The 12,197-nt window shown below is 45.0% G+C and overlaps 1 protein-coding gene across 1 annotated transcript in view; it reads left to right on the top strand.

The window, feature by feature from the left end:
* T265_10297 (hypothetical protein) overlaps positions 1-11,167 on the top strand; it is a gene marked incomplete at both ends in the record, with an annotated part of 75,229 nt that extends 64,062 nt beyond the window's left edge. Inside the window, 4 exons of the mRNA XM_009176623.1 lie at positions 4,049-4,166; positions 6,452-6,657; positions 8,816-9,093; positions 10,794-11,167. Coding sequence (XP_009174887.1) covers positions 4,049-4,166; positions 6,452-6,657; positions 8,816-9,093; positions 10,794-11,167 — 976 coding nt within the window. The remainder of the gene's footprint in view (positions 1-4,048; positions 4,167-6,451; positions 6,658-8,815; positions 9,094-10,793) is intronic.
* Positions 11,168-12,197: the final 1,030 nt, after the last annotated feature.

The following is a 12,197-nucleotide window of genomic DNA, read 5'->3' as shown; positions in this document are numbered from 1 at the left end:
GTCGATTTGAGTTTGTGGCCGGCCTGTTGTTTGAGAGCACCAAGTGACCAGACGATTTCGGCTATTTCGGGAGTTCGTACTGCATAAAAACATTCTGCGATCGGCACACAGCTGAAGCATTCGTTCCCCATTGTCCGTACCTACCGAGTCCAGTACATGTCGACCTCCTAATTGAGTCTCAAATGCACTAAGCCTGCCCACTTGCGCATTCATGTCTCCAGCAACCACCACAATGTCCGAAGTTTTAGCTCTCCGCAGCAGGGCGTCGTAAAACCTGTCTTTGACGGCGTCGGAGCCACGGTTGGGGCGTAGGCAGACACGATAAACAGACATCTATCAACTTGCCGCTTGTGAGACTCCTTCACAGACGTCGCCAGACGAACCACACAGAGGCGACTATCAACAGGTATCCAGTCAAGTAAGGGTACTTCCGCCCGGTGACTTAGCACAATACCAACCCCTGCACATCCCACTGCAGCAGCCTCTGGATCATCAGAGGTGCGCAGCCAGAAGCGAGTGGAGAGTGACGGGGCGGTTAACTCAATCACTGTGCTTGCATTTTGAATTCTCGTTTCTGAGACACAGCACACATCAATGCCAAGCGAGTCCAGTGTGAGTGCAAGAGCAGATTGTTGTCCTGCTTCCTTCAGAGTGCGAACATTGAACGCGGCCAGATTGAGTGGGTGTCGAGGCTTGAGGACTGATCTGGAGATTCCTGAAGATGTCGGCACCATGTGACGAGCAGATGCTGCACGCAAAACCGATGCATGACGAACGGAGTCATCAGTCCTAAGTGCTGGGCCTATAAGGAGAGAGTTATTACTGGGGTGGAGAGAGGAGGAAGAAGTACGTGGAAGAGAAAGAAGGAAGGCGTCAGCAATAGCCTATTTTCGCTTATTCGCCCTGCTGTATGCAGCAAGTAAAGCGACCCGGCTGATGGCACCACGCGACGGCCGATGTGGCATGAGTTTATTTGTGTATGTACAGTTCATGGTTGTACGTGGGCTGGGATACTGCCAGGGCGCGCACACCTAGACAGGAGGACGATTAGGGTCCTCAACCAGAGCCTTTGAGTCAAACGCCTAACCTGGAGGGCCAGGAGACTGTGTTCGTCAGACCTCTAACCATTGACCAACCTGGTATGAGATACTCTGTGAGTGTCGCGGGACACTCTCCAGTATAGCTCAATGGATCACTGAGGTGCACAAACCGTCACACCACGGTATGATCCAGTCTCTCCGTGCCTCTGGCTGAAAATTCTTGTGGGATAATTTTCCAGCATCGGTGAGACCCCGGGGTGCCTAAATGGGGCTCAAAAAAGTGGATTCGCACTCCGAACACAATTGTTCGATTGCTTTAGTCCACCAGGGACACGTCACGGCTTTCGAAAATTCAACCTCGTTGTGCGAATACTAAGCGCCGTTTTTGGGTGATGTATTGAGTTGTGCTTATTTAACCACTTTCACTTTCAGATCCCTCAAAGTCACCGTAACCCCTCCTAGGATTGTTCGAGATATTTCGGACGTGACGCCGTTTTTAAGATGTTTCCTCAGCAATTTCACCACCTCTGGGTATATATATATATATATATATAGCCTATATAACGTATATATATAAACGTACTCACACATCTTCCATTAAAATGTGATGCACGACTTACTCCACTTGTCACCTTCAGGTTAGCTGGTAAGTCGCAGATTGCCCAAAGCCAAAAGTCTATTGCCCCAGTGATGCAAACGTTGTCGATGACCGAAGACGTCATGTATTTTGCTGATTGAGTGTTTGTGTACGGTCTGAAATAGATGGACGCAGTCAGTTTCACATATTATTAGTCACAGGTTCGGAATTAGCAAGCCAACTGTGAAGCTGTGCGATTTACAGTCTGTATCAGCCTGTGCGAGGAAAACGAGTGTACCATGGCTTCGATTCAGTCAGCATGTGTTCGCTGTGTAGTAAAGACAGGTCCTGAGATTGAGCTCAGTTTACTTACTTATCCTTGTCTATCATTGCATACGAATAGAAATCGAGTAAACCGACAAATCTGACTATTCTTTTCATGTTTTTTCTAAGTCCTCGTTGCTTATTTAGGTGAATATTAAAGGCTGAGCATATATATGGTCGTTGGTTTGCTCGCTGAGCTGCGCGATTCGCTTGCGAACGCATCAACACCAAAGGAGGTGACATCATCAGTGCCTTGTTAGGGGATGTTGTGGAGCGTAGCGATGGTTGTGCGTTTAGTATTATTGTGTGTGTGTGTGTGTCCTAATATACGTGCTGCTAGCCGGGGCTGGCCTTCGATCACGATTGGTTGTTCGGTCGAGCGGCACCATTGTTTGCTCCGTTATCTTGTGTCATGATTGATCGATGACCACGTAACCTTTGAGACTGGCATCTCCTGTCCTCGTGCTCTGATCGATGCTAGAGTGACTTCTGTCGTCGACCCTTCTGGGTTCCGGCTTGTGACCTTTGTGGATCCGATTCCAAGGAGTTCCTTGTCTCTTGGTTTTTGAATCCGATATTTGGCTCTCCTTGAGTACTCCAGTAGATGGTCCTTTGCACATAGTGGTGCGTAAATTGGGTCCAGTTGACTGCATCAGCTGATCGAATCATAAGTGAAGTACCATGCCTCCAGAAATTCCATTCTGTGTCTCGTGTCTCCTTAAGCAATCAAATTGCCTAGCTCAGTGAACAAACCAACGACTATCCATGCTAACTGAGCTACCAACATTCTCTATAGCAGAGCATATATATATATATATATTGTCAGCTGTTTGGGTGGAATTTCTATGATCTTTATTTCACTCGGGGTTTTATGCCGCCTTATGCTTTATCCATTTGGGAGATCATCCCAGTAATCCCTAGAGCTGTTGTTCCTGTCGTCCTCCCGTTTAGTAGCCGAACAGTTTACCGCTTGGTCATTAGTAGCTGATCGGCAGTGGGATCACCTTCCACCTGGACAAAATATGGCACCTCATCTGTATTTGCACAGCTGTGCGTGCAAGAGGACTTTTTTTCAGATGGGGTCAGTGATGAAGATAAGTGACCAATGATGGTGTGTAGTGATCATAACGTAATACCGTCCTGGTGACATTACAGTTCTGCCTCACCGAATGACAACTCTTGCTGGGTATGATTCTGCACCCGAACCCAAGAACCAGTGACAGATTAGCAATCCCTGGCAAAAATAACCTAACCATACTGAAAACAGCAGCATTACTGAAATGAATCATCACCGTCATCATATCGATAGCATAACATCAGTGTTCAACACTAATGTCTTGCTGCTGTACAACCATAGTGTATTTGAAAGCCCCATTATAAAGAAAAGAAGATGTGGTGAAAGTAAGAATGGTAATGTGTTGAAATATTGGTAGCTCGGGTGAGTTTATTGATTGACGGTCATGTGGCTGTTGATGTGTTCGCTGGGCTGATCTGAAAAAGGCGTGGATCAATTAGCCCGTAGATTACACACTTCGGGTGTCGAGATCAGGTACAATTAAGCTGTTCTGTGGCTGCGGTTTAAAGCACACTAACGTTTCTTGAAATATGATCGCTCGTAAATTGTAGATACCGCTGTGTGAAGTTAGATGGCAATTAGATCGATGGAGATGATGGACTTCTCCGTATAGCCGTTCGCTAAAAGAGTTCTTTCCAACTAATTTTTATTTCATATTGAGTCGACTGCACAAATACGTTTAGCCTGATGAAACAGCCTTTTGACCAGACCTTGCTTGTATGTCACTGAAGAAAATCTACTGAAATGGAAATAATGATCACTCGTAAACATATGCTACCATTCTCCAGATTCTATCAGTTTTTGTTGTCGAATCATAGACATACCTGCATCTTTTGTATGATGGACATAATCGCGATAAGCATACTGAATGTGCAGCACTCATACGGTGAGCAGCGCTTATCGCTTGTCGTGAGCCTCCGTGTCTCCACTCATTTATGAAGATATGTTACCCGGAATTTTTGGTCAGTTTACCTAAAAATAGTGTCTGTCTTCCCCGGGATGAATTTACTGTCTCATCCTCTTACTTAACAGCCAGCACCGGAGGCAGCATCAACTCAGCTATTTTCTTCTAACCACCACTCTTCTGTTTGGTGGACTGGTCTCCGAGGCAGTAGGTATCCTACTCCTCGCCATATTTCTCCGCTTTCGGGTGAGTTGAGGGCTTTCCCGTCTCTGTTGAAAGTTATTGGCTCCTGTTATGCCTTTTGCTACTGGTCAGTATATTGTCTACTTCGTGTTCCTACTACTCTTTCCAAACCCATACACGAATGCGTGGGGCAGTATGTTCGAGCTAGTCACAGATTCAGTAAATTTACACCCAAGTGAGAGATGTTCATTTTTAGTGGCTGGTGGGACTCCAATGAGATCGCCTTACTTCCTAGCCATGGTTATTCAAAATCTTTACTCTCTCCGAATGGCATAATCGGTGGTAGCTGGAACGTGCAGTGACACCTCAACTATATCCTGTAGATTAATCAATATCACGTATTTCATTGTGTAATTAAGTGGTGATATACAGGATATTGTTGTCCTGACATCATTTCTCGAAAACATCCACATTCACATATTTATGTGTATAATCTTGGTTCCGAGCGGTTTAACATGTATCTTTGCTTAAACCTGACTTCGCCATCAGTCGTGCGGATCGGTTTCTCATTGCTACTACGCTATCCTCTCTTACAGACTAATACTTAGAACGCCTTGAATTCACTCATTGTAATAGGGCTTTCACACACGGGAGTCGTGACTGTAACACTTTTCTCATATACCGAGCTAAATCGTCATCATTATCATTGTCAGCTGTAATAGCCGCGTACTTGTCGTACAGTTTTGTTCACCGATGATTTGGGGAGGTGGGATATGTAGCTGCGCATTGGAGGCAGTAGCTGATAAGTTAGTGCGTAAATACAGCACTGTAGGAGGATTGTTAAATGGGGGGTTGGGAAGGGGGCTAAATAACATTTATAGTATGTCAATCGATACTTTATCCTGCTGTATGCCGAAAAGCCGGCACAGCTGTTTTATCCTCACTAAGAATCGATAGTAGTGCGCAAATCACGAATCTGGGAAATTTGACTTGCTTCGCAATCCAGAAATGAAAGGCTCATTGCGTCCATCGTGGTTTGAGTTGTATGGTTAGTCAATGGTTACACAGTTTGCTAAGCTTGAAAATTAAGTAGATCATTTTTGTGCTGCTTTTTGGCCATCAAAACATGATAGTTACCGGTACATAACTTACGGACAACAGTCGACTCTGTTTGTACTGTGTTTGACCTATACTTTTCGTTACAAGCGTTATCACCGGACCGTGGTTTAACAGTAGTCACTAATCCTAAGGGACATGCCAGACGGTCACAATGATTGCTGCTCCTGTGACTATGTCGGTCTTGTTACACGAGCTTCCAACCACATTACTTCACTCATCTGTACATAAACTGGATTAAGCGGTATATCTATCAATATCAGAAATCACCGGTGTCGACTTGTTTGAATCAACTTCCCTGACTGGCCGAACTCACTTCCGATAATGATCCACTTTGAGTGTTCCGTTTTTCAAGCTCTCTGCCTCGTTTCAATTGTACGTGGTCTACGTTGTATAACTGCCTATCCGTTCCGTCTGTTCGTCGTCTCGTTCGGATGCCTGCTCTGTCTATCACGTCTTCAAGCGGTTTATTAGTCCGCGGCGCTGAATTCTGGATAACTACGCAGTCCATATCTCTGGATTCCTGTTTCCGTTCGTATTTCCACGCCCTTATTTGCTCCTTAACCCTCTGGGTTTGTGGACTTATTTCTCAATCATAATCCAGCTAAGCATTTCTTGCATTCAGGAGCGTCAGAGGAGGATGTGTTTCAGATGTCTTAACGTGATCGGTATTCGGGTGTATCATTTGTCGTTGAATACAAAGTTTTGACTGGCCGCAGTGAAGCCTTTACTTTGGTCGTCTTTATTCTAGTCTGTACTAATAACCTCAAAGTTGAGTCGGGAAAGCAGGCGGTTTTGGACAGTCGCCGTGTAGCTCGGTGGTAACCGATCATAGGATTGACGCTTGGACAGATTAGCTCAATCTCCCTCGTAGGTAAGATTAGTCTCATCCAATGCAATCATGCGCCCACACAGTATGTTAATTTCCGCATCTCCCTTTAGAATTTTTTCGTTCCGAATAAGTCTTTTTAGAGGGAATCACCCAACGGATCAAAGGAAAAATGTCTCCTACACTGTCTTTTATTTATTTTGGTTTTCCTTGTGAATAGCCACTACATTTATGAGCTAATCATGTTCCATCCCGCGTTTGCGAATTTTCATGAAGCTCCACCCTCCTTTTTCTCCCTGTGATACTGTACTTCAATTCACTTTAAGGCACAACTCACTTTTAGCCAGCTTCTTTATTCATTCGATACGAAAACTGATCGAGCATTCTCGCCTTCTCCTCCCAGATTCACCTGAAAGTAGTCCATTCAATCATTCAGAACTCTTCGTCACTCGGAAAATCGCGTCCGACGACGGAAAAATATAACGGGTCGTCTCTGTCACACTACTTGGCATTTCCTTATTTGTTTTTCACAACGCTGATCATGCTGAGCCTACTTTTACCCGAAAATTGGGTCTCGGTGTTTTTTCGCTTACAACATTACATGAGGACGTAAGTTTCCTCTTGACCAGTACTTTATTAACCCTTTTGCTCTCTATGGAGTAACGAATGTGACAGCCAACGGTTTTCATCGTCTTTCTATCGATTTTCTCAATAAATTTCGGCAGAAAATTCTGGGACCGGTTGTGTCTTTCGCTATAGCCCCCTACTTCCTGTTAAAGTCAGACCATCGGAAATAAAATCCGGAATTCACGGGAATACGGAAATTTGCCTAGAAGTGGATAAAAGAGTGCAAGAACAGTATAGTACGACCTCAGAGTACCGTTCCATAGGAAGGATTTTCACTGACAACTCCGTCATTTCGCCCCAGATCTCCCAAAAAGTGCTTGTGAACATTTCAATAGTGATATTCTCGTCTTGTGGCGGCCATCCATTCGGTTTTGCGGTCATCTTTGTACAGCAGACGGGCTAAGCGTCGTCAATTCAACTAAGCTTAGAACGACAGGTTAGCTGGTCAGTTCTTAAGGTGACGGAAGATGTCAATCGACGCTTCGGTGTTTAAGTATTCTGTCTTCTTATCCACCTCTTCCTCCTGATCACAGTAATTGAACGTACGAATTACTTTCTTGGACACTGATTAGTATCAACAGTGAGTTCATTATGCCAGTTGACTTCATCTGAAAGCACATCGGATCCAGGAAAGGCGCCATCGGACTACCAGAAAAGAGGCTGAAAAGTTTTAACATGAGCTAGTCCGCCACCAACTTGGGTGAGCAACGTAGCTAGGTTACCACTTATGGTTGGATAAAGTTTCTTGTCGATCACCAGGAGCTCAGTTTCAGTTAGATTACACGGGTTTGAGATTTCTCAACCTGTGGGGTGAGTGAATTAGCGATATCCCTGTTTGTGAGGTCGTTGTTTCCACTTACTGCCATGGTAGGCAGCATGATAGAATATCTAAACAACACAAATATCTAAACAAAAACAACATTATCTAAATAAAACAGCGGTTCACGCCCTTCATTATATGACTTCTGTCTCATCGACTGGAACCGCTCAACTGACCAGCTTTTTTATCAGCCCCACTTGGCAACGCTTTGGATATAGCAGCACAACAAACATGCAAACGTACTAGAAATCCGTTTGGTTGGTTGCTGTAAAATAGGAATGTAGTACTGCCAGTGAGGAACACAGTCCATGTCCGCCAAAATTGCGAGGAGCATTTTTATTACGTGCTTCGATATGAATCGACTGGAGCTTCTACCGATGGAGTAGCACCCTTCGGTCGTCCTGTAATTTTGTGGCGCTCGCACTCCTCTTCTGGTCGATTTCCCGTCAGTTTCTTTGATATGTATTCATGCTGATTTCGGGTTTCATCTTTGCTCCTCGTTTCACCACGTGTTTATCAAATTTCATTCCGTTTTTACCATCAGTAGTCAATCTGTTATGAAAAACATTGTTAGTCCTATAGTTTTATCGCGATTTGCAGATGTGGATTTACTGCTGTCAGTGAGCAGTAAAGCGGTACCTTAATGGTTAAAATTTGACCCAAAACTTGTGTTCCCACTTATCTCTTATAGCTAAATACATACATGCATACCAGTTAATCTTATTTTGCATTTGTTTCACTGACTTTCATTTGCTTCTTTGTTTTGGCGATGTCATATCCTAGTCGTCTTCTTTCGTTCCTGTAGTTGTTTGGATCTCTCGTGCAGTAAAACCCGGTCACAACCTGATTGTCTCTTTCGTTGTTTACAATTCTCTAGTGACAACAACATACACGACTCAGACAAAAACCGGAGTACTCACTGTTATAAACCCTTGTTTACAGAATACACTTAGTTCAAGTGTGCATTGTCACTTATCATTTAATTTGAAAGCCTCGCTATGGAATTGTTGCTAATCTTGACATTTGACAGGCTCACCTGAACATCACGTGTGTCTTTACTCAGTCTATCTTGTTGTCCACACTTACACTTGTCAGTTTGAGCCACATTGGCCAATGCGCTTATGCGGGCTGAAACAAGCTGGCGCGTTCGGCTCGTCCGTGTATCGCAAAGGTCGTATAGCACATTAGCGCCTTAGAAGTCAGTCTGACTCCTTTCTTCGTTCAACATTAAAGTCCACTTTGAGGGAAGTCCTTCCTCCCGTCAGTTCCAACTTTGTTTAAAGCTTCATCGTTACCTGTTGACTTATGTCTCTGTTTCAGTGGACCATTTGCCTTTCACCTCCTGCTTCGGGTACCTTCCATTCCCTCTGACGTCTATCTCCTGTTCATTTTCGTCGCATTAACTTGCCTTACCTGGCTTACTGAACTACGGACGCCAGACGACGATTCCAGTGACATTCAGGCTGTCACCAATCAAAAATCTTACGTATTCCGTTCCATTGTCATTTTACTATGTCTAACTGGATGTTTTATTTATGTGTTCTTACTTCTACACACTGCAATCTTCTACTTCCGAATAATGTTGTTCTGCTCTTCCGGTTTGGTTCTGTTGTTGTCTCTCAGTGTATATCTGACTTCGGAGCTCCAACGATTTCGGCCGTGGTTGGGCGGACTAAGGCTTGCGAAGCCAAAGTCACAATAATGTTTAGTTTCATTATTTGTTAGCTGTCTTATCGCTCTTTTTCTCAGAGGACGCATCTTGTCCATTGGGATTCATCCAGTTCCATAGACAGGCAGTCTATATGTTCCCAATACACTTTGTTACTTGTGTCCATTTTACTAACCACTGGGGAATCAGATAACGGATTCGTATGAGTTCTGTCTCGTCCAACTTTTTGCTACATAAGTGGAAAAACCCTTAATTTGATTAATCCGTTGCCAGACTTACCTAGTATTGGACTGTTATCTGCGATACACGTGGGCTCGGGCAGACTAACGCAACCGTCATTCTTAGGACAAACATGGACGCAAAGTGCATGCAGCAACGTGTGAGAAGTCTCAATCTCAACCCCAATTTGAAGAGTTCGCGTTGCAGCTTATTTCTTTGAAACACGTAACCTGTAGTGCAGTTCATTTTCCGCCCCTATAGTAGGATCCGGAGAAAGGCCAACTCTACAAAACCATGCTTATTTTTTCAGGAATGACCACCGATTTTAACTATCTGGCAAAATGAGGCACACTGTACGCAAAAATTCATACGAATTCTAAGGGGCCGACCCATTGCCTTGTTTCTAAATTCAGTTTGGTTATCGTCATTCCAGCTTTGCTGCACAAAGTGACCGCAATTACTTTTCAATGCCGCCCTGTTGTTCATTGTTGTCTCAATCGGAGCCAACCCATTAGCGCGGTGGATCAAGTTTCCTCGTTCGAGATTCGACCTTCAGTGTGCGTCTTCGATCTTGGACAATTAATTTTTTCTTTGACTTGAGAAAATGATTTGATTCCTATTTAACCGTTTTTCAATGAGCGAAGTCGATTCAGCTGCAACAACACTACAGTGTGCACAATTTCAGAGCTGATACTACTCAAACCGCTCATCTCCACTTTGGGTAACATTTCTCGATCGCGTCCGGGTTTTATGCCGTGAATAGCTGAATTTCGGCACTGTATCCATGACGGTGTAACTGAACTTTTGGTGTCCTAAGCCTTAAGTGGCGAAATTAGCTGTGTATCGTGGAACCCCGACAATAAGATTTCGCTCTACACTCCCAAACTCGCTAATGCTTCGGTTCGAAGTTGAGCGAAACAGCGATTAAACCAGGAGACCTCAATTTCGTCCATGTTCAGGCGTGAAGAGTTGCAGCGCACAAATCGTAAGGTCGAAAAGTATTTCCGGTCGCGTTGTGTAGCTTCTAGTAGGTACCATCAATGTGGTATGTGTCTAACAGATAGTACTGTCACTCTGTAATCTCACTTAACATTGAATACTAGCTAATGGCTCATAGAATAAAGAAGTCCTTGCTGAGCATTCCAATTTTATAGGTGCTCAAACCTGACAATTTGGAGTCTTGAGGTTCACGCCGAGGGACGATGGACTTCCAAGGTGGGTGAGTCCCCCGTTAATAATAACTTAGTTTACGAAGGCGTTTATGTCGCCTTTTAAGCTGGACATAAGTTTAACGGAAACCCGGGAAGTGCGCCTATCTGTTGAGTTCCAAGACGAGTAAAGCTGTCATTCTACTAATCTTATGAGTAGTGTGTTCCGTCAAGTGATTCTTTCCCTTATCGGTTAATGTAGGAGAGAAAGGGTGGTATTGTTCAGTTTCACATCACTCTCGTTTTGAACAGTCGTCCTCTTGTCCTGGCGCAATTATTCATGTGCATCCACACCAAAGGAGGGGGAAGCAATGGACTCCGGTTTCGCTCTTGTTAGAGCTCATCGGCTGTGCATATCCAATGGCCGTGCCGGGGTTTGAACGCCGGACACCTGACATGCTAGGCGAACATGTTACCACTATTCCACCAGCGCACGTTGAGCAATACACCTCCCACAAAACCCCCACATGCATCAACAAAAAGTTGTCCAGCGGGTTTCAAGCGTGTGTGGCGCTACCTGACTGGGAAGTCCTGACAAGCGGGCCAATCAATCGTCACAACCAGGACAGTTACTAGGTCCTCGTATCGATGATGTTTCGGGCATACTAATCACATCGCTCAAGTGCGAGCACGTTCGCCCGTTCAGATGCGTCCAACGTGCGTTGGTGGAATAGTGGTAACACGTTCATCTCGCATGTCAGGTGTCCGGCGTTCAAACCCAGGCACGGCCATTGGATATGCACTGCTGATGAGCTCTAACAAGAGCAAAACTGGAGTCCAGTGCTTCCCCCCTTTGGTGTGGATTCACATGGATAACTGCGCCAGGACAGGATGACGACTGTTCAAAACGAGAGTGATGTGAAACTGAACCATCAAAGCCTCATTGTGAACGGGGAAGGGACTTAGTGCTGGTTTACTACAATCATTCCGATGTGCTCAGACACTCACTCAGGCAATCTGGATAGAAACTGACAACAGTATAGCCACTGACATTGGTTAGAAGCCATATCTTGCAGCGTCTCCAACAAGGCGCAGTGAGGATCACGCGGTCCCCATCCTCGAAGGCGAGTAGCACCGACAGCACCCAAACGTTTCGTGATTTTTTCATACCCCTCTGCCAGGTCAAGTGTTGGCCACCTCTCTGCTTCCGCCACTCTGAGTTGAGCATGGAAAACGGTGGTCTCTAAAGCAAACGATGGTTAGACATACGCAACACGTGCCAACCACCGCAGACTGCTACTGGACACATCCTTCAACGGAATATCGTTCACAATCTTGGTGGTTTGTGTGAGTGGGTTAGCGCTACGACGAATGGACTAGTGGAAAGGCGTGCGTGAGATTTTTGAGTTCAGTCTTCTAACTTGGATCTAAAAAACCTTCGGTAATGACCTCCCACCCAGACTAATAACTACACGAACCACGTGTCACCTCGGATGATCTAAAACCGTTTTCGCACGCTCGCGTCCTATACGCCCTCTATTACGCTGGGGTGGAACCTCGACGATTTTCACTGGTCCTGCCACCAATGGGTGTGGCGTGAACCATAATCCACTACTCAAAACCTTCATATTTTCTACAACTTCCCTGTATCTGATGCGCACCCTGC

The sequence above is a fragment of the Opisthorchis viverrini genome (genome assembly GCF_000715545.1).
Source record: "Opisthorchis viverrini unplaced genomic scaffold opera_v5_350, whole genome shotgun sequence".
Taxonomy (NCBI): domain Eukaryota; kingdom Metazoa; phylum Platyhelminthes; class Trematoda; order Opisthorchiida; family Opisthorchiidae; genus Opisthorchis; species Opisthorchis viverrini.
The sequence above is the reverse complement of the archived record's forward strand: the minus strand, read 5'-3'. Positions and strand labels throughout refer to the sequence as shown.